At 46.0% G+C, this 20,427-nt stretch overlaps 1 protein-coding gene across 4 annotated transcripts in view; it reads right to left on the reverse strand.

Moving 5' to 3' along the window:
- Positions 1-20,427, reverse strand: part of LOC135901744 (PHD finger protein 20-like protein 1) — a 61,391-nt gene that overhangs the window by 14,891 nt on the left and 26,073 nt on the right. For 3 of the 4 annotated variants that reach the window (XM_065431569.2, XM_065431566.2, XM_065431570.2), the window contains exons 9-13: positions 8,724-8,771; positions 7,716-8,135; positions 6,707-7,156; positions 2,477-2,610; positions 32-134 (exon numbers count right to left, since the gene is read on the reverse strand). In XM_065431569.2, coding sequence (XP_065287641.1) covers positions 32-134; positions 2,477-2,610; positions 6,707-7,156; positions 7,716-8,135; positions 8,724-8,771 — 1,155 coding nt within the window. The remainder of the gene's footprint in view (positions 1-31; positions 135-2,476; positions 2,611-6,706; positions 7,157-7,715; positions 8,136-8,723; positions 8,772-20,427) is intronic. The other variant, XM_065431567.2, reaches the window with a different exon arrangement.

The raw sequence follows: 20,427 nt of genomic DNA on the forward strand, positions 1-20,427 counted from the left end.
AAACAGTGTCTTTTTGCATCTCTGTTTTTACCTTTGGGTGCCACACACATGTAGCAGATGTACTTGTCGGGGACGTCTCTTTCGTCTTCAATTTTGAAGCATGCTCCATGCTGCCATGTGAGGCACACTTCACACTGTTGGGACAGACAAGAACAGATGAGATCCAACGTTCTATATTTTACAAAGTTTTCCTTGCAACATGACAAAGGCAGAGAGAAGCTAAATCAGCTACAAAGTAGGTCACTATTATTGGTGACTATTCTTTTCAATAGGTGAGCACAAACGTGCATACATGTACATGTGTCAAAACTCAGTGTAATAAATTAACACTTTTTTTTATCTCTGTATGGAAATCGCAGTACTTCTCTGCTACGTGATGCTGCAGAGACATGTGACAACCATTGTCTACCACTATCAATGTGTCACCAGTGTTTTTGGCAGGTGCATACCTAAACTTTCAGCTGTCTTAGCAGTTTACATCAGCAGTGGTGCGAATGACCAAAAGCGGTTTTAGCAAATTTTCTAGAAGGTGACCAAATAAACAAATCAGGTTTATACCTAATATGTATTATCTTAGTTACAAATACTATACCTCTTGAATTACACAGAAGGTGCAATCATAAACTGCAGAAAAAGAAAAGTAAAATTGCACGCTAACTAAAACGAGTGCTGGTCTAACATTAGACATGCCTTACAATAACAAAAATAACAACAGGAATGTGTTAAATGCTTCTTAATGAGGAGACAACAGCAAAACACTAGAACAGAATGTTGCACAGAATATGTACAGCAACAACAAAACTGATACGAAAAGCTCTTCTGGAGTGGCTGTAATTTTTTATAACATACCACTCCAGCACTAGCAGATAAATTATTGCCAACAACGTACTGGAAAGATAATACATAGACAGCAAATACACACACATATTATCATACAAATACACCAGAACCTTGTTCATACATTTTGAAAAGAAAAAGATATGAGAAAAAGCGTACTGAACGAGAAAACGTAGGATGCGAAGTAACTAAAAAATTGAACAGACAACTGTATTTGACTAGATATCTACATAATGCTAATCGTTGTGCACAACGCACGAGACGCCAACAGGCGTAGAGCTGGTGGGGCTGGGGCGGCCCGACATGTTTTGTTGTTTTCTTATTACGTAATGTTTAAGGACTACGACGAGAAATCGAACCGAAATTAAGCTGAGTGCTGTGAAAAAAAATAGGTGAAGATGCTTATCGAAATAGGTTTTGGCGGCAACAGCTGTGAATGAGGCATGCAACGACCCGGGAGGCGAATAGCTGGTACAGGAATAAGTCCCAGTTTCGTCCTAAATGGAAAGCATCAATTGCAATAGCAAATTAGTGAACAGCTAGCTGTACGAAGGATAGTAGCTTTATCAGCCATATAAACTTGTACACATAGGCATACAAACTAAATTGCCAACCACGGTGTTAAGCACACACAAGCAAACAGGAACACATCTCACTTGTTGACCATGGAAATCAGCTGTCAAAACACTGGAGTGAAGAAGCATGGCAGCAGCAGCGAGCGAATTGACCTTCGTGCTACGTCTTGCATCAATGCGAACTAAGCCGTGAAAACACAGCGCACGAGCAAACTCTGTCTGCATTGCAGATGACTTTCAATACACAGTAACCTGGGTGGGTGTACGCGGCCGCTCGGAGTAGAATGTGCTCCCGGAGTCTTGCGCGCAACAGAAGACAACATGCTTTCTCCCCGCTTGCATGTGCAAGGTTCAGCTGCGATCGCTGGCTCTCTCTCGCACACACAGCATACGGCGCGTGGTGGTGGCGGCAGAAATGTGCTTAGAGTGTCCATATAATTGCTATCGCAATAGTAAGCGTAACCCTATTGGGTCATTTTTTTGTGTTCTCGATCGCGAACATTGGCGCTGGAAAATCGTACTTAATGGGATTGTGTGAACAAGGTTCCACTGTACTTTGCTGTCATAGCAAGACCATTCCAATAAAGACTAAATGTATGAGGCAAGCTGTGTCACTGAATAAACAGGACATGAGGCAGGGTGTACAGAAGTGCGTTTAAAGGCACATAATTTGTGCCCTCTAACTTATGAGTGGCAAAAAGAGATGCAGCAACAACAAGTTTAGCATATTTAGCATACAGTGTAGTAGCTCTAACCATATGTGTTGCCTGCTGCAGCTCCCGTTGGTGCCGTTTCTCATATTTGCAGCTTTAACGGAATGGCACAGATTGGCACTTGCATTCCCACCAGTGTCCCAGTGTCCCGCATTGCAGAATGAGTTCACCAAATCATCTGTGCACACCAAGCTTCTGCGTTTATTGCAATGACCCAACTTGGTGAGAGGCTGTCTGAAATAAAGCCTTAAGGCTTGCACATTATGTATCGTTGGAAGTACTGCAGGTTAAACGCAGGTAGAGACCCATGTCAGAATATAAGACCCACAGAGAACTAAATAGCCCTCATACCTGCATCATGAGGCCACTTTCCTCTTCACAATTGCACACGCACATTACAACTTCATCACTCTTTACCTCCAAAGATGTATCACCAGAATCAGTAGTCGGCGTACTTTCAGGTCCATGCCCTGAACTTTCCTTGGCTGCGTATAAGGAAGCATCGGCACATTAGTTAACCATACAGATTTGCTGTCCGCAATAGTTACTAAAAAGACTTTTGTGAACAGAGCATACATTTGTCATGTTGAAAAGCCATCAGAAACCACAAGGAAATTCTGTTTGCATAGTTAAGTAATTTATGAATACGAACATAATATTTACTACTTGGTTTTTTTGAATATTCAGTGAAAGGTCTGATTATGGTTGTGGTGCCTTGACACATACAAACTTTCCTCGGCACACCATATCCGTCAATACAAGGCATGATTTTTAACAGCATGTTCACTTAATATGTTTCCCGGGTATTCAATTATTTTTTCTCATAGTCCTGTGAAAAACGTATTCTGACCAAAAATGGCCAAATTACTTTTAAAGATCCTAGTGGCCAACATCTTTTACCTCCACAAAAAGGATAAGTGTGCTTCTGCTTGCGCTGTCCTTTAGATTATGGTTTTGCCATCTACTAAAAGCATGACTAAGTACTTGGATGAAACTAGACTCATCCATGGTATTGCTAGAAAATGTAAAGTACTGCTGATGAGCTGAGCTTGCCCTTGGCGCTTTCACCATAAGCACATGGATGAACACCGCTCGTCAAAGGCACACAAGAGGTTAAATAATGTATGCCCCTCAGCGACTGAAGTAGTGCATGCCATTAGCAACAATTTCCACTATGCCACTTTCACAATAAAATTTTCTGGCAGCAAGAAATTTTCGTGCGATGAGAATTGTCAATGAGTGACTTCATGGTGGTTACATACTAGTGCACTGCTGTTACCCCCAAGATTACAATTTCATGGCAGTTTTAAACATGTGCAAAGTAAAGCCTCCCAACAAGCTGCAACAAGGGTAAAATAGAAAAGGCTACACTGGCCACACGAGACATTCTGCCATCACCGTGAACAGGAAAACGAGTTAATAAAAAGGAACATGAGTAAACATTCCTATGCGCTGTATAATACACTGCAAGTTTGAGCTGTGACTTTACAAAGTGAATGTCCCGACAGAAGCATGGACAACAATGCTTACAAGCCGATGGAGGCATTTTGCACAAAGAATACAGGAACTGTCTGTATTATACATTATACATTGCAGGCGTCCTTGAAATTTTGCTTATACGATGCAGGAATGGAAATGGCCAAGGGGGGTTTTGAAGCAACTCTGGAAGCAGCAAATTTGGAACATTGGAGCAGGTTCGAAGCATGAATTGTATGTTTAGGAGCAGCAGATACATATATTGGAGCAGCTTGGTAAGGCTTAGCATGAGTGAAATGGAAGCAGATGAAGAAAAGGTACTCCTTATTTGACGTTGCAGAACACTGTTAAGTTATGACAAATCAGTTCTGCAGAAGCCTGCAAGGTGGAAGAAAGTTCATGAAAGGAAAAATTTGTGAAACCCTTAAGGGTTTCTCAAAAATCACTCTTAAGTTACATGCTGAATGTGCCAACTAAATATGTACAAGAAAAATATAACCGAAGGTTTTATGTGAACAGTGCTCAATGTGTGTTTATAGGTTTTTTTGTTGTTGTGCACAAACAACTAATATGCATGTTTAATTAGCTAACATTGAATAACTTACTTATTTGATAAGGTGCTAATGCAAAGAAAGGTTGTGGAAGGTGTCAATAAATGACCAATCACAGCATATAAAGCAACCTAGGTGTTGTGTGAACCTTTTTTCAAACAGAGAAAAAAAAAAGGAGGCAAAGCTTGCAAAATAAAATTCCATGTGACAACGCATTTCCGTGCCAGTCGTACTATCAACCATCTTAGACATAAACGTCATTATCTAGTATGGTGTGTGTACTATGCACGCACGAACTAGGAATGTGGCCTTGTAGCGGTTCAGAAAGTGAACCGTTACACAAGATTGCACTACTTCATGTTTAATAACCACTGAAGATGCACGTCAAAAGCTGCTGACACATCAAGAGAGTGCAGCCACTTATTCCCACTTCCCATATTTGATGAGATTTGTCTCGTCAAATACGGTAAGTGCAACCTTTGGCACACAGTAGCCCATTAAAAAAAGTTCACAAGTTTTTTTTTCTTTTTATAAAAAAGAAAGGGCTGCAAGAATCCAAGGTTGATTTTAATGCTGTTATTGGTCATTTCTCAACATACTCCACAACATTTTAACTGACAAGTCATCGATTAGGTACGTTTATAAAGTTTGCTAATTAAACGTAAACATGCACAATTAACAAGAATTACTCACAGTGAGCAGCACCATGAACAACACCCATAAACATACAGTGAATGCTGTTTGCACAGTGCCCTTTGCTAATCTTTAATTCTTGGCAATACAGGACAGCAGAATACCGCAAAGTAAATGTAAAAGTACTTTCCTAGTCATTGCATGTTTGTCAATATTTTACATCGCTTGCCAAGAAGACAACTCTGGTATTTCTGAAAACAATAGAGATAAGAACGTTCACTGGCCTTCCTATCTGCGCTGCTGACCAATATTTTGCACAAGTTTGATTATGTGGGCTTATTTGCAGCTCTGCCACATGTCCCTTAAAGCCAATGAAAATTACAACCAATATCTTGGACTCCTCTCGATGGTTTATCAAAACTTTCAGACTCGATCTGCACAAGTCATGTCGTGAACATTGTTACCGTGAACACAATTTCAGTCATTTGCATTTTTTGTCCAACTTTTAGAATCGCCATTTGGCCACTAAGGTGGACTAAAACCTAAATTTGACATCACTAGTTTGCATTCTACGGCGGCAAAAGCCTGATTTCATGTGGTGTGGTTGTGCAAAAAATAGTGTAGTCGGAGCCCAAATTTGAGCGATGATTATGGTGGCACTTGGATATTTGTGGCCAAGATTTTATGAAAGCAAGCATGTCATTTGTTTCCATGCCACACTATCACACCATCATCCCGGCAACTGGACACGGTGCATATGTGAAGTAGGTTTGGAACGTCCCATGCAGATCGTTTGCCATTTAATCACCACAGATTTACCAATAAAGTATACAGACAAGCTCTAAAATGTATAATGAAACTGACAAGCTACCTAATAAACAGACTGTACAACTTTTTCATTCAGCCAAGAGCTTCGCATGCTTTGCAACTTCCCCTAAAAATGAGTGCCCGTTCAAATCATTTTTAGCTGGCCCAAATCCAAATGTACTCAGAATGCAAAGATACTGATGCTGAAAGGGACTGCTTAGGCTTAAATTTCAGGGCTACACACTAGCCGACGCATGACTATGGATGTGTGGTTGCGGCTGAACCCCACATCTCGCTAAATTTAGTGAGTTTGTTTGAAATTGGTGTTTTGGAGCAGGTCGGTGTAGCACTTGTGTACCTGCAATGAAACCCTATACCAGCGATTGTCAGCCATGGATGCGTCAGGGACCCCTTATGGAGCGGTGGAAGTGATGGGGGTATAAATTAACACAACATGCAGCGTGAAACAGGTGCCTTTTACTGCTGCTACCTGCCAAAGAATGGTCAAACAAAAGTGCCACGACAATTGAATCTGGACAGCCTGCCAATATGTGGTGTGGTCCCGTGTAACCGGAGTTGTGTATCTGCAGCGACATTCAACCTGTTTCTGTATTTGCTGTCCAAGTATGCAAGCCTGGAAAAAAGCATGCTCGTATGCATATATATGTCATAGAAAACTGCAACAAATGCTTTACAGCCATCTCATGGAGAAGGAGAAACATTTCAACAGTCCCTCACCAGAATGCCCAAAGGCTTGCAGTGGCCACAAAGTGTGTGTGTGTGTGTGTGTGGGGGGATTTCTTTTTTTCTTTTCTTTGTTTGCAGACATGGGCTTTGCGAACCCGCAGAAACGGCTTTGCTGATCTCCGTTTGGGAATCATCGCCCTATATCATTCTGATTTTAGCCCCCAAATTAAGCTAAACTGGTTCAATGCACTGCATTTTCTTGTTTCCTCCTCCCCTTCTTTTATTTTACCAGCTGTGGCTATCGGTTTCCAGAAAATGCAGCTGAAGCCAGGCACAAGAAATTGGCACTACACTGAACATAAATGATCAACTTAGTTTTTCTCTAGTGTTTGTGCATTGTTCAACAGAAAAAAAGAAAAATGGTCACCTGTTTCGGATGCCTTTGCCTTACGGCTGCTCTCTTCCTTAACAGTAGCACCACGCTTGCTGCCATCATCCGACTTGTCGCTACGTGTGCTTGATGTGCGCTTGCGCTTGCGATCACTTCCAGATCCAGCCGATGCCCTGCGACTGGCTGCAGCCTCCATGTCGGCGATTAGCGCTTTCTCAGTCTTGGCAATCTTGCGCTTCTCCCTGCCTTCTACCAGTGTTGTGAAGTGAGGAATGAAGCGCATGCGCCGTGGCTTGGCAAGTGGAACTGCAGGTGTGGTGGGGGTTGTGGTGGTAGCAGGGCTCACTGCAGCTGCAGCTATCTGTTGCACCTCAGCAGCTGATGTAGGCGGTGGGAGTACTGTGGAGAGCTGCTCCAGTGCAGGTGTCTGCTCTGGCATTGTCAGTGGTAATGGTTGCTGCTGCTGCTGCTCAGTCCTTGGTGCACCTGGAGACAGAAATGCGAAATGAATCTAAATAGGTGTGAAAGCTGTGCTGTACGGAGGAACTGAATGTCACAAAGAGCCCAACGCATCAGGTTTCATTAGCAGTATGCCACAGGTGCTATCGTTGGACAAATGAAATGTGAATATGACAACTCGAATATGAACGTGAAATGTGCAAAAATTGCGAGGAACAGCCTTTACGCTGGCCGATTCAGAGCTACAGAGACAAAAATGATGCGACCCATTTCTATGTAAAAGTTGCAATTTTTTTCCATTGTGAACATCAATTTTTTTCTTCCTTGAGCCTTAAGTAACTACCACTTGTGTTCAATGCCTTCATGTATCTTTGCTTGTGCTCATCCTAGCAAACTGTCCCTGCTTTGCTTGCATTGCTTTAATTATTTGTACTTACAGGCGGACACGATTTACCATTTATTTTCCCCTATGTAATACCTTTGATAGAGGGCCTTTACGGCTACACTGAAATAAAGGAATTATAAATTTTGCACGAGAACATTCGTTATTTGAGATCCCTGAAACAAGCCACTTATGGGAAATTACCTGTTCCAGTGGCTTCTTCAGATACTATTGGAGTCTCCAGCTTTGCCCCAGCCTCCAAAGCACTAGCCTTGTCAGGACACACAGCTGCTTCATCAATGGGCGGTCCATCTCCTTCCTTGTGACCGAAAGCTTCACTCGAGTCTTCAAGAGCTGCCTCAGGCATGGGAGCCTCTGAAGGGTGCTCTGACTTGGCTCTGACCAGCTCTAGCTCAACTGCTTCAAAGGAGACAGGCTGAGGCAGATCAGGAGTTGTGCTTGGTGGAGTACGATCGGGCGTTGCTGGCAGCACAGGCTTGCCTCCATGGTAATGCTTGAGGTGCGATGCCAGGAGGGGCTCCTTGCGGAAGCTCTTGTTACAACCCTCAAAGTGACACTTGAAGTGGTTGTGATCCTCTTCAATGATAAACTCCTTGGGGGCAACTGTGCAGGAAATGACAAGGTAAAGGCTCAACTGATTTTTGGAAGAATGTAAATTCTTCATTACCAAATAAAGAACAATTATAGGACCCTTGGCTGCACAATAGATAGGGTGACTTGCAAGAATAAGAAGAAAATTGTACAGTTCCCACCATGATGTGACATAAATACACATGCATTTAACTAGGACTTTCATTGCTCCAGGGAAGCCTGATGAGGCCAATTCATGAGAAAGTGAGCAAAAAGATGACTGCAGTACTTCTTGCTTTTAATTTCTTTACTTGCATCTGGCTTAGCACTAAAAGTTAGCACTACGTTAAACCTTTGCTTTATCTGTCCACATCTGGTTCAGTACTGCAGCAATCAAGATATGTGCCACCAATAGGTCTCATACAATACACTGCAAGCTTACACAACTCATAGTTTGCTTGTACATGCAAAACTGTGAGCAGGCTCTCCTTTCGAAATCTTTCTCATAACAAATGTTGACCCATTTCTAGTTCAGGCAAAATTTCCATTCCTGAATGTGTGCTTGGGTGCGGCATGCTCGCTAAGACATTAAGACAGTGCAGAGCAAGGACAACGGCTTACTTCGTCTGCCATCTGGCGTGTACTGCGCAGTTGTCCAGACATCTAAGCCTTGGGAAGTAAAAGAAGAAAAAGAAAGATAAGTTAAGGGAAAGTTAAATAAAAAAGTAATACCCACCTAAACATTACAGCGTGGAAACTGCATTACCTTTGCAACTCCCAGTGCACATTTAGTGCTTGAATAAAGTGTAGTGTTAAAGGCCTTTGTTTAACCAAGCATATCTTGTTCCAATGTAAGCAAAATGATGATTGGAATAGCACAAGCACCACTCAGCTATGCACAGATACAATGACATGTTCACTAAGCATACCTTTAAAATGGATACACAGTCAAACCCGCTTATAATGAACTCGATAGTTCCGCGAAACGTGGTTGTTATGTCAGTAGTTAGTTACATAAGGAATAGGACTTATATATGCTAAAAAATTAACAGCAATGAAGCTGGCATCAGCAGTCACAATTCAGCAGCACTTTAGTCCAAAAACCAGGATTTTCAGTGTAATTTTTGTTCCCGGTGCACTCCCACACCTAACTGCAAACTTCCTTCAGAAACGGCCATCTTAAGAATGAAATGGGGCATCGTATATCTCTTTCAAAACAATGCCAGGTTCCAATCACCTGTCATTTCAAAACTGGACACACTTCTCTCGTTCCGAAGTGCAGCCGCCATTTTTAATTTGAGAGCTTGCGATATAATTTACTACCAGCAGGACATGACTGTATTCTGCACAAGAGTGTGAAGCGTTCTAGTTGGCGAGAAGTGCGACCTTTCGAAACTACTGCAGCATGTCGCCACTCTGCAAAGGTCTCGGACATTATACATACAGTCAAACACACTTATAACGATACCGGTTTTAACAATATATAAAAATGAGAAGCTGCTGTACCGTCAACTTTTGTATGTTTTTCATGGTGGAATACCCTGGTCACTACAATGCCCTGATGTCGCATTATCGGTTATAACGATGAAGTCTCGCTGCTGGGTGTCCAAGCCGAAAGGTAGTGAAATGCGAAATACTTGAAAAGAAAAAAAGTAAACGAGAAATTCGAGCCGCTCCACAATTCCAACAGCCGCTGCAAGCTCATTTTCCAGTCATCTCGGCACGGCTCTCTCCCGTCACCCTTCCACTCCTCCGAACACGAATGGGCTGTACCCATAGCTCTACGCCGCCCTACCCTCCGAAAAACAAACGGACCCCGCCAACTGCGCCACAAGCAGATAGCTCGCTTGTTGCTCGCTGGCTCCTGATTCAGTGCAGTTCTGCGAACAGCTTAATCGCTCGCGTTCGTTTTTGTTGGTTGCGTTGAAGTTGGTCCTGGCCACGCGGTTTCTCAACTTCCCTTGACTCGCCACCGAAACGGAAGATGGCTGATCTGCCTGCTGATCATCGGCAATGCACGACGTTGCTCGTGAAAAGAAAGTGCGTGGCTATAGATTTGGAAACTAAGTGCTTATAACTGATGAGATGATCATCGCGAACATGCTTTCATCGGACAGTGATGGCAACAGCGATGAGGTGGTAGCGCAGGCTGCCTCAACGTTGTCCTCACAGGATGCTTGGCATGATTCAGTCCCCCCCCCCCGCTTCTGGGGGTTTCGTTTTCACGAGGAACCTTCCACTGCACTACGTCGAGCGTTTGGATGCCTTGGAGAAGGATGTCAGCAAGCTTCGTGTAAAGCATGCATCTCCGACTTGGGGAAGGATGTCAGTAAGCTTAGTGTAAAGCATGCATGGCTGATGGACATAGGCTTTTCTTGAGCAAGCCAGTGAGATGTACATGGTGAGATGCTTGTGGTGATCTCTCCTCAGTGTTTCTTCTGGGTTTCTCAAGCTGACAGGCTGCCATAGCAGCCTTCTCGCAATTTTTAAAAGGACCCTTTTGGGGCCACCAATGCGATGCCTTGGCGGTGCTCACATATTGCTTGCCACCCGTGACCCCTCTTTGCAGTTGTTATAGCAGTGCCATTCTTTAACGCCGACAGCTGCAGCTTGTTACACGCAATCGGAGCGCCCAGGAAGCAGTTAAATGAGTAAACACAATCAACAGCCGAGAGGAGGAAGGTGGTAGGAAGGGGCACTGGCCTCCCTGCCTATATAGTTTTCTCATATCAGCTCTGCCATCCCCTTGTTTTAACTTTTTCATGCAACCCGGTTATAACAACGAAATTTTCATAGCACTTGAATATTGTTATAAGTGGGTTCGACTGTAGTCTTGGCATTAAGACTGCGTGTCAGCCACACAAGAGCCATAAAATTACGTTATGTCACTTCAGAAGAAAAAGGAGCGGAAAAAAAAAAGAAAAAGGCGATGTCCGAAAGGTAAAACGTCACTGCAAACTGTTATCGGCAATCGACAATGCATAAACAAAGCGTCGCTCCACTGTGATCTCCTGATAACAGCGTAGTAACCGCCGAACTGAGTTGCGTCGACAGTAACGCTTGAACAGCCGTTGTGCCCATGGTGGAGAGACACAGATGGTTATTCCAAATCGTTGAAACAGGCGTAATGCACAAGGTGCCATATGGTCGAGTGCGCAAAAACATGAGTGACACCGTCATGGCATTTGATGTCGCAGTGGTGCACAGGCCAGTATACACCCCGCGCCATGCTGTTTATGCTGTACGCAGCATGCCTCCACTCTGAACGTGCGCCTTGAAGACACGTGATTCCACGTGACCTTCTTTGTGCCTCCAGAAATCCACGCGAGGCAGTCACTCGCTCATCTCAAAGGTTGCGTCATCGTCACGGTTGGACTGGAGCGGAGTGCGCTGTTAAGAATGGCGAGCTGCAATGCAAGATTGCCACCCAGTTACGACCGGGGAACAAGACACGCATCCCCCACTCTCCGTCGCTTCAGCTAGGATGCGTTCGATGATGCGGGCTTTGTGCTGACACCGCCTCCATCCTCCAGCCCCATCGCCATTGTGACGGAACGAGTTCGGCGTGCGAACTATTGTGCCCGAGCTCCCCAGCGCGTACCTGATCTGCTACGCATGAGCGAGCTGCCGCGGGAAAGCCGTTTTTTGTTGCTTCCCACGCGCCTTCCGGGACGCAGGACAACGAGCTACCCACCATGGCTCCGAGCTTCCCGGAACGGCGCCCCTCTGACGTCAGCGCCGGACATTGGAATGTGTGTGCCTATGTGTTGTCAAGAATGGCGAGCTGCGAAACAAGATTGCCACACAGTTACGACAGGGCGACACGACGCGCACCTCTCCCTCTCCGTCGCTGCAGCTGGGAGGCGTTCAAAGAAGCGACCTTTGCGCTGGAATCCGCCGCCTTCCTCCAGCCCCTTCGACATTGTGACGGAACTAGTTCGGTGCGTGAACAATGATTCCGGAGTTCCCCAACGCGGAGCTGATTTGACACGCATGGACAAGCTGCCGCGGGAACGACGTATTTTTGTGCTTCTCACGGTTCGGAGTGGCACGGAACAACGAGCGACCCTCGATCAGCAACGATAGTTCCCGGAACGGCACCCGCCAACGCCGTCGTCGGGCATCAGAGCGCGGTTGCCTTTGTGTACGTAAACTGGTCTGCAGAGCAGCGGCGCGTTGGTGATGAGTAAACGAACAGTCGCCGCGTCGTAGGACCGGCGGATCGAGTGTATAAAAACTGTGGTTGTGCGAATGCTGAGCAGACTTCTCTTGAGCAGTCATGTTAGACTGAGTCACTTCTCTCATGCAGTCCTGTTGGACTAATACTCTTTTTCTCAAGCAGTCATGTTACACTGATTTAATTTCTGTAAATAAACCCTTTTCCTCGTTCTCGATGAGAAGCAGTTCTTCACTTCATCAACGATCTCAGCGTAAATAAGTTGGACGACGGCATGGGCCAGCTACCTTCAAATTCATGCCGTACTCCAATCTTGGCAAAGGACCACGGACGATGGGATTGAGCCCCCAATCCTGACAACTGGCTGACAGCGGTGAGATGGACTTTGCGACATGGTGCTGTATCTGCGGTGAGTGCTTGGGTTTTGCTTTGACTCTCTAGGCTTCATTTTGTGGTTGTTCTGTTTAGAACAGTAGGGAAGCTAGATTGTTGTGTGTTAGCTAGGTTGTGTTTTCCTAGCTAGATTTAGAGAGCAGAATCAAGGCAGTAAAGCAGCAGTCATGGAGTTAAGGACACTGCTGAGAGACGAGTTGTTGATTGTTGGTGAGGAACTGGGCCTAGATGTACGCAAGGAAATGCTCAAATCGGAATTATTGGAGCTAATTTCCAATCAGGCCAGTGAGGAAGATATTGAAATGGGAATGGAACTTCTCAAAAAGAGAGAGAAACGGGAAAGAGAAAGAGAAGAACGGGAAAGAGAAAGAGAAGAACGGGAAAGAGAAAGAGAAAAGCGAGAGAGAGAGGAACGCGATAAAGATCGCGAGTTTCAGTTAAGGAAAATGCAACTTGAACTTGAAAGCAAACGTTTGGAGTTGCCTCAAGGAAGTGAAGGCGCTCTGGGTCGATCAAGCGAGGCAGAATCGTACCGCATGGACAGGCTATTAAAGCCATTTGAGGTCGGGACCGACATAGGCTTGTTCCTAAGCAATTTTGAAAGGACTTGCGAGAAGATGAACTTCGGCCCGAGTACATGGCCACAGCGGTTGCTGTCTATGTTGCCGTGTGAGGCGGCGGAAGTAATCGCCAGACTGAGTGTGCAGGATGCATATGATTATGCAAAAGTTAAGGCTAGTCTCCTGAAGAAATACCGCCTTTCAGCCGAGGCTTTTCGGCAAAGGTTTAGGAGCACAGGCAAGAAAGATAGCGAAGGCTATCCGGAGTTTGCATATAGCTTAAAGGCCAACCTAGTCGAGTGGCTTAAAAGCGCGGAAGCGTACGACAGCAGAGACATGATCATTGAATGCATGTGTCTAGAGCAGTTTTACAAAACCATCCACCAAGCTGTGAAACTGTGGGTGCAAGACAGAGGTAATGTAAACACTGTGGAAAGGGCGGCTGAATTAGCCGAAGAGTACGCAACCCGTAGAAAGTTGAACGCCGAGGAGGGAAACTGGGACGGTCGAAATGGACCGCGGAAACCATTTCCGTTCAAAAAGGGTGCGCAAACTAGACGATCAGAGCCTGTAGACATGGCGGAAAAGCCCGCAGAAAAGAGCGAGGAGAAACTTAACGGAGAAACCGCACAAAAAGAACAGAAAAGAAAATTGGAATCTGTTAGACCAATTCGCTGTTACAAATGCCACAAACTGGGACATATAGCTGTAAACTGCGAGAAGTCTAGCGTAGTTTTTTCCTACGTGGAGGAAAAAGATGAGAATATGGAACTTTTAAGTCCATATCTCCACGACCTGCAAGTTAATGGAAAACCATGCCGAGTGCTAAGAGACAGTGCCGCCACGCTGGACATTGTCCATCCGTCTTACGTGATGGTAGATGACTTCACCGGAGAAGTAGCATGGATAAAACAGGTTGTAGAAGAACACAGCGTGTGTCTGCCCATGGCCAAAGTCAAAATCAGTGGACCATTCGGGGAGCTAGAGACTGAGGCTGCAGTTTCCAAATTTTTGTCACTGCAGTATCCCTACATCTTTTCGAATCGCTCGAATCAGTTACTGCGTGACAGAGGGCTCAAACTGGGAGAGGGCATAGTACAGGCATTGACCCGAGGCCAAGCTCGTAAGATCGCGGCGCTTTTGGCTGAAAATGCTCAAGCTCCTCCAGCGGAAGCAGAAAAGGGGATAACTTCAATACCCGAATCCGAGCTAGGCCCGAGGGACAAAAGAACAGTTGAGGAGAGCCTGCCAGCTGACCAGCTCAATGAGAGCGTAGCACCAGAGTGTCAGAGTTCTAGCCTGCAGGAAGAGCAAGCAGACGCGCTCACAAGCGAGACAGGGTCGTTATTATCACCGGCCTCAAAGAACTTCGATCAACTCTTACGCGTGGATAGAGAGTCACTGGCAGCTGAGCAAAAGAATGATGAGAGCTTAGCTAAATTACGTGACACAGCTAAAGAAGGCATTGCTAGGCGCAACGTAACGATACATGAGAGAGGAGGATTGTTGTATCGGCATTACAGAGATCGAAAGGGTAAGATTTTAGATCAGTTAGTCATACCTACTAAGTATAGGGAGGACCTTTTGAGTCTTTGTCATGGAAATGGGTGGTCCGGCCACCTAGGCATAAACAAATCAAAGGAAAGATTGCTTATGGAATACTACTGGCCTGGCTGTTTCAAGGATGTAGAAAACTTTGTAAGATCATGCGACGCCTGCCAGCGTTCTGGTAAACCAGGAGAGACATGGAAAGCTCCACTGAAGGTAGTGCCCTTAATAACAGAGCCTTTCAGACGACTGGTAATAGACACGGTAGGGCCTCTTCCAAAAACAAAATCAGGCTACAGGTACTTGTTTACCATGCTGTGTCCGACCACCAAGTTTCCAGAAGCAATCCCTTTGAAAGAGCTCAGCTCCACCGAAGTAGTAGACGCGCTTTTGACAGTGTTTGCACGAGTTGGGTTTCCAGCCGAAATTCAGGCAGATCAAGGGTCAGTATTCACGAGCGCACTGACTTCCACATTCTTGCAAAAGTGCGGGGTAAAGTTAATACACAGTTCTGTCTATCACCCTCAGTCAAACAGTGTAGAGAGGTGGCATTCGGTGCTTAAGCGAGTTTTGCGTGCGCTCTGTTACGAGCACAAGGAGGACTGGGAGAACTGTCTGCCGGCAACTTTGTTTGCTTTGCGAACGGTTCCACATGAGGCAACAGGGTTCTCACCAGCAGAACTAGTGTATGGGAGGACACTCCGGTCTCCACTGAGAATGTTAAGAGAGATGTGGGAGGAAAGAGGGGAGAGTCCAACCGTGGTTGAATACGTGCTAAATTTACTGGAGCGGCTAAGCACAACCCAAGAACTAGTCGGAAAGAACATGGCACTAGCTCAAAAGAACGCCAAATTCTATTACGACAAGAATGCGAGGCTTCGTACGTTTAAAGTCGACTTAACGATGAAAGCGGAAAAGTGTAGGTTTGGTTGTTCGCAGGTTACTTATCTGGGCCATGTTGTCGGTCAGGACATGAGACGGCCGGCTGAGCTGAAAATAGCGACGATTGGAGATTTTTCTCAGCCGCGCACGAAAACGGACCTTCGTTCATTTTTGGGACTTGTGGGGTACTATCAACGGTACATTCCGAATTACTCGCAATTGGCAAGTCCATTAACAGACGCCCTCCGAAAGGGAGCACCGAGTAACGTACACAGGGATAAGGACAAAGAGAACGCTTTTCAAAGTTTGAAAACGCTATTGGTTTCTCGCCCTGTGCTTCGCGCGCCAGAGGTATGGGCGTGGTACTTAGTCAGGTCGGCGACGATAACGAGGAGCATCCTATCCTCTACGCCAGCCGTAAACTAAATGTAAGAGAGGAAGCCTACAGCGCTTCAGAGAAGGAATGCGCTTGTTTGGTTTGGGCCGTCCAGAAGTTGTCGTGTTACTTGTACGGAGCGAAGTTCATCTTCGAGACCGACCACTGTCCTCTGACGTGGCTCAATCAAATGTCACACAAAAACGGCCGCTTGCTCCGATGGAGCCTCACTCTCCAAGAGTACAACTTCTCCGTTAGATATAAGAAGGGAAAGTTGCATAGCAATGCGGATGGTTTGAGCAGGCTAATTTGAATTCTGCGTTTGAGGGTCACGCCTAAATTTTAGGGTTACTAGTGTTAGCTTTTCTTTAGGCGAAGAAAATCCCCTCTCATTTAGCAGAATTCCCTCCATGATTGCTGAATTGGTCAGCAGGAATTTGCTTCAGAAATTGGCATAGTGAAATGTAGCATTTTTTTTTGTTTCTGCACTTATGTTGTTGTTTTTTTTGAAGCCTAGCGAGTCTAAAGTGAGAGCCAATGCACGTCATCTCGGCGCAGAGCCGTGTTGTGGGGTTCATTTTGCAGTTGCCTGTCCTTGTTGGATGTTTTGGGGCGGTGACATCAATGCACAAGTGGTCGCTGCGAGCCAAGACATCAATCCCCCCCTGACCAGCAGCCGTTCTCTTCCTGCCTAGCGGTTGTCAGCGCTAGACAGTCGAGACTTTCCGGGCCATGGAGGCGCTGTCAAGAATGGCGAGCTGCGAAACAAGATTGCCACACAGTTACGACAGGGCGACACGACGCGCACCTCTCCCTCTCCGTCGCTGCAGCTGGGAGGCGTTCAAAGAAGCGACCTTTGCGCTGGAATCCGCCGCCTTCCTCCAGCCCCTTCGACATTGTGACGGAACTAGTTCGGTGCGTGAACAATGATTCCGGAGTTCCCCAACGCGGAGCTGATTTGACACGCATGGACAAGCTGCCGCGGGAACGACGTATTTTTGTGCTTCTCACGGTTCGGAGTGGCACGGAACAACGAGCGACCCTCGATCGGCAACGATAGTTCCCGGAACGGCACCCGCCAACGCCGTCGTCGGGCATCAGAGCGCGGTTGCCTTTGTGTACGTAAACTGGTCTGCAGAGCAGCGGCGCGTTGGTGATGAGTAAACGAACAGTCGCCGCGTCGTAGGACCGGCGGATCGAGTGTATAAAAACTGTGGTTGTGCGAATGCTGAGCAGACTTCTCTTGAGCAGTCATGTTAGACTGAGTCACTTCTCTCATGCAGTCCTGTTGGACTAATACTCTTTTTCTCAAGCAGTCATGTTACACTGATTTAATTTCTGTAAATAAACCCTTTTCCTCGTTCTCGATGAGAAGCAGTTCTTCACTTCATCAACGATCTCAGCGTAAATAAGTTGGACGACGGCATGGGCCAGCTACCTTCAAATTCATGCCGTACTCCAATCTTGGCAAAGGACCACGGACGATGGGATTGAGCCCCCAATCCTGACAACTGGCTGACAGCGGTGAGATGGACTTTGCGACATGGTGCTGTATCTGCGGTGAGTGCTTGGGTTTTGCTTTGACTCTCTAGGCTTCATTTTGTGGTTGTTCTGTTTAGAACAGTAGGGAAGCTAGATTGTTGTGTGTTAGCTAGGTTGTGTTTTCCTAGCTAGATTTAGAGAGCAGAATCAAGGCAGTAAAGCAGCAGTCATGGAGTTAAGGACACTGCTGAGAGACGAGTTGTTGATTGTTGGTGAGGAACTGGGCCTAGATGTACGCAAGGAAATGCTCAAATCGGAATTATTGGAGCTAATTTCCAATCAGGCCAGTGAGGAAGATATTGAAATGGGAATGGAACTTCTCAAAAAGAGAGAGAAACGGGAAAGAGAAAGAGAAGAACGGGAAAGAGAAAGAGAAGAACGGGAAAGAGAAAGAGAAAAGCGAGAGAGAGAGGAACGCGATAAAGATCGCGAGTTTCAGTTAAGGAAAATGCAACTTGAACTTGAAAGCAAACGTTTGGAGTTGCCTCAAGGAAGTGAAGGCGCTCTGGGTCGATCAAGCGAGGCAGAATCGTACCGCATGGACAGGCTATTAAAGCCATTTGAGGTCGGGACCGACATAGGCTTGTTCCTAAGCAATTTTGAAAGGACTTGCGAGAAGATGAACTTCGGCCCGAGTACATGGCCACAGCGGTTGCTGTCTATGTTGCCGTGTGAGGCGGCGGAAGTAATCGCCAGACTGAGTGTGCAGGATGCATATGATTATGCAAAAGTTAAGGCTAGTCTCCTGAAGAAATAGCGCCTTTCAGCCGAGGCTTTTCGGCAAAGGTTTAGGAGCACAGGCAAGAAAGATAGCGAGGGCTATCCGGAGTTTGCATATAGCTTAAAGGCCAACCTAGTCGAGTGGCTTAAAAGCGCGGAAGCGTACGACAGCAGAGACATGATCATTGAATGCATGTGTCTAGAGCAGTTTTACAAAACCATCCCCCAAGCTGTGAAACTGTGGGTGCAAGACAGAGGTAATGTAAACACTGTGGAAAGGGCGGCGGAATTAGCCGAAGAGTACGCAACCCGTAGAAAGTTGAACGCCGAGGAGGGAAACTGGGACGGTCGAAATGGACCGCGGAAACCATTTCCGTTCAAAAAGGGTGCGCAAACTAGACGATCAGAGCCTGTAGACATGGCGGAAAAGCCCGCAGAAAAGAGCGAGGAGAAACTTAACGGAGAAACCGCACAAAAAGAACAGAAAAGAAAATTGGAATCTGTTAGACCAATTCGCTGTTACAAATGCCACAAACTGGGACATATAGCTGTAAACTGCGAGAAGTCTAGCGTAGTTTTTTCCTACGTGGAGGAAAAAGATGAGAATATGGAACTTTTAAGTCCATATCTCCACGACCTGCAAGTTAATGGAAAACCATGCCGAGTGCTAAGAGACAGTGCCGCCACGCTGGACATTGTCCATCCGTCTTACGTGATGGTAGATGACTTCACCGGAGAAGTAGCATGGATAAAACAGGTTGTAGAAGAACACAGCGTGTGTCTGCCCATGGCCAAAGTCAAAATCAGTGGACCATTCGGGGAGCTAGAGACTGAGGCTGCAGTTTCCAAATTTTTGTCACTGCAGTATCCCTACATCTTTTCGAATCGCTCGAATCAGTTACTGCGTGACAGAGGGCTCAAACTGGGAGAGGGCATAGTACAGGCATTGACCCGAGGCCAAGCTCGTAAGATCGCGGCGCTTTCGGCTGAAAATGCTCAAGCTCCTCCAGCGGAAGCAGAAAAGGGGATAACTTCAATACCCGAATCCGAGCTAGGCCCGAGGGACAAAAGAACAGTTGAGGAGAGCCTGCCAGCTGACCAGCTCAATGAGAGCGTAGCACTAGAGTGTCAGAGTTCTAGCCTGCAGGAAGAGCAAGCAGACGCGCTCACAAGCGAGACAGGGTCGTTATTATCACCGGCCTCAAAGAACTTCGATCAACTCTTACGCGTGGATAGAGAGTCACTGGCAGCTGAGCAAAAGAATGATGAGAGCTTAGCTAAATTACGTGACACAGCTAAAGAAGGCATTGCTAGGCGCAACGTAACGATACATGAGAGAGGAGGATTGTTGTATCGGCATTACAGAGATCGAAAGGGTAAGATTTTAGATCAGTTAGTCATACCTACTAAGTATAGGGAGGACCTTTTGAGTCTTTGTCATGGAAATGGGTGGTCCGGCCACCTAGGCATAAACAAATCAAAGGAAAGATTGCTTATGGAATACTACTGGCCTGGCTGTTTCAAGGATGTAGAAAACTTTGTAAGATCATGCGACGCCTGCCAGCGTTCTGGTAAACCAGGAGAGACATGGAAAGCTCCACTGAAGGTAGTGCCCTTAATAACAGAGCCTTTCAGACGACTGGTAATAGACACGGTAGGGCCTCTTCCAAAAACAAAATCAGGCTACAGGTACTTGTTTACCATGCTGTGTCCGGCCACCAAGTTTCCAGAAGCAATCCCTTTGAAAGAGCTCAGCTCCACCGAAGTAGTAGACGCGCTTTTGACAGTGTTTGCACGAGTTGGGTTTCCAGCCGAAATTCAGGCAGATCAAGGGTCAGTATTCACGAGCGCACTGACTTCCACATTCTTGCAAAAGTGCGGGGTAAAGTTAATACACAGTTCTGTCTATCACCCTCAGTCAAACAGTGTAGAGAGGTGGCATTCGGTGCTTAAGCGAGTTTTGCGTGCGCTCTGTTACGAGCACAAGGAGAACTGGGAGAACTGTCTGCCGGCAACTTTGTTTGCTTTGCGAACGGTTCCACATGAGGCAACAGGGTTCTCACCAGCAGAACTAGTGTATGGGAGGACACTCCGGTCTCCACTGAGAATGTTAAGAGAGATGTGGGA

The sequence above is a fragment of the Dermacentor albipictus genome, chromosome 1 (genome assembly GCF_038994185.2).
Source record: "Dermacentor albipictus isolate Rhodes 1998 colony chromosome 1, USDA_Dalb.pri_finalv2, whole genome shotgun sequence".
NCBI lineage: Eukaryota > Metazoa > Arthropoda > Arachnida > Ixodida > Ixodidae > Dermacentor > Dermacentor albipictus.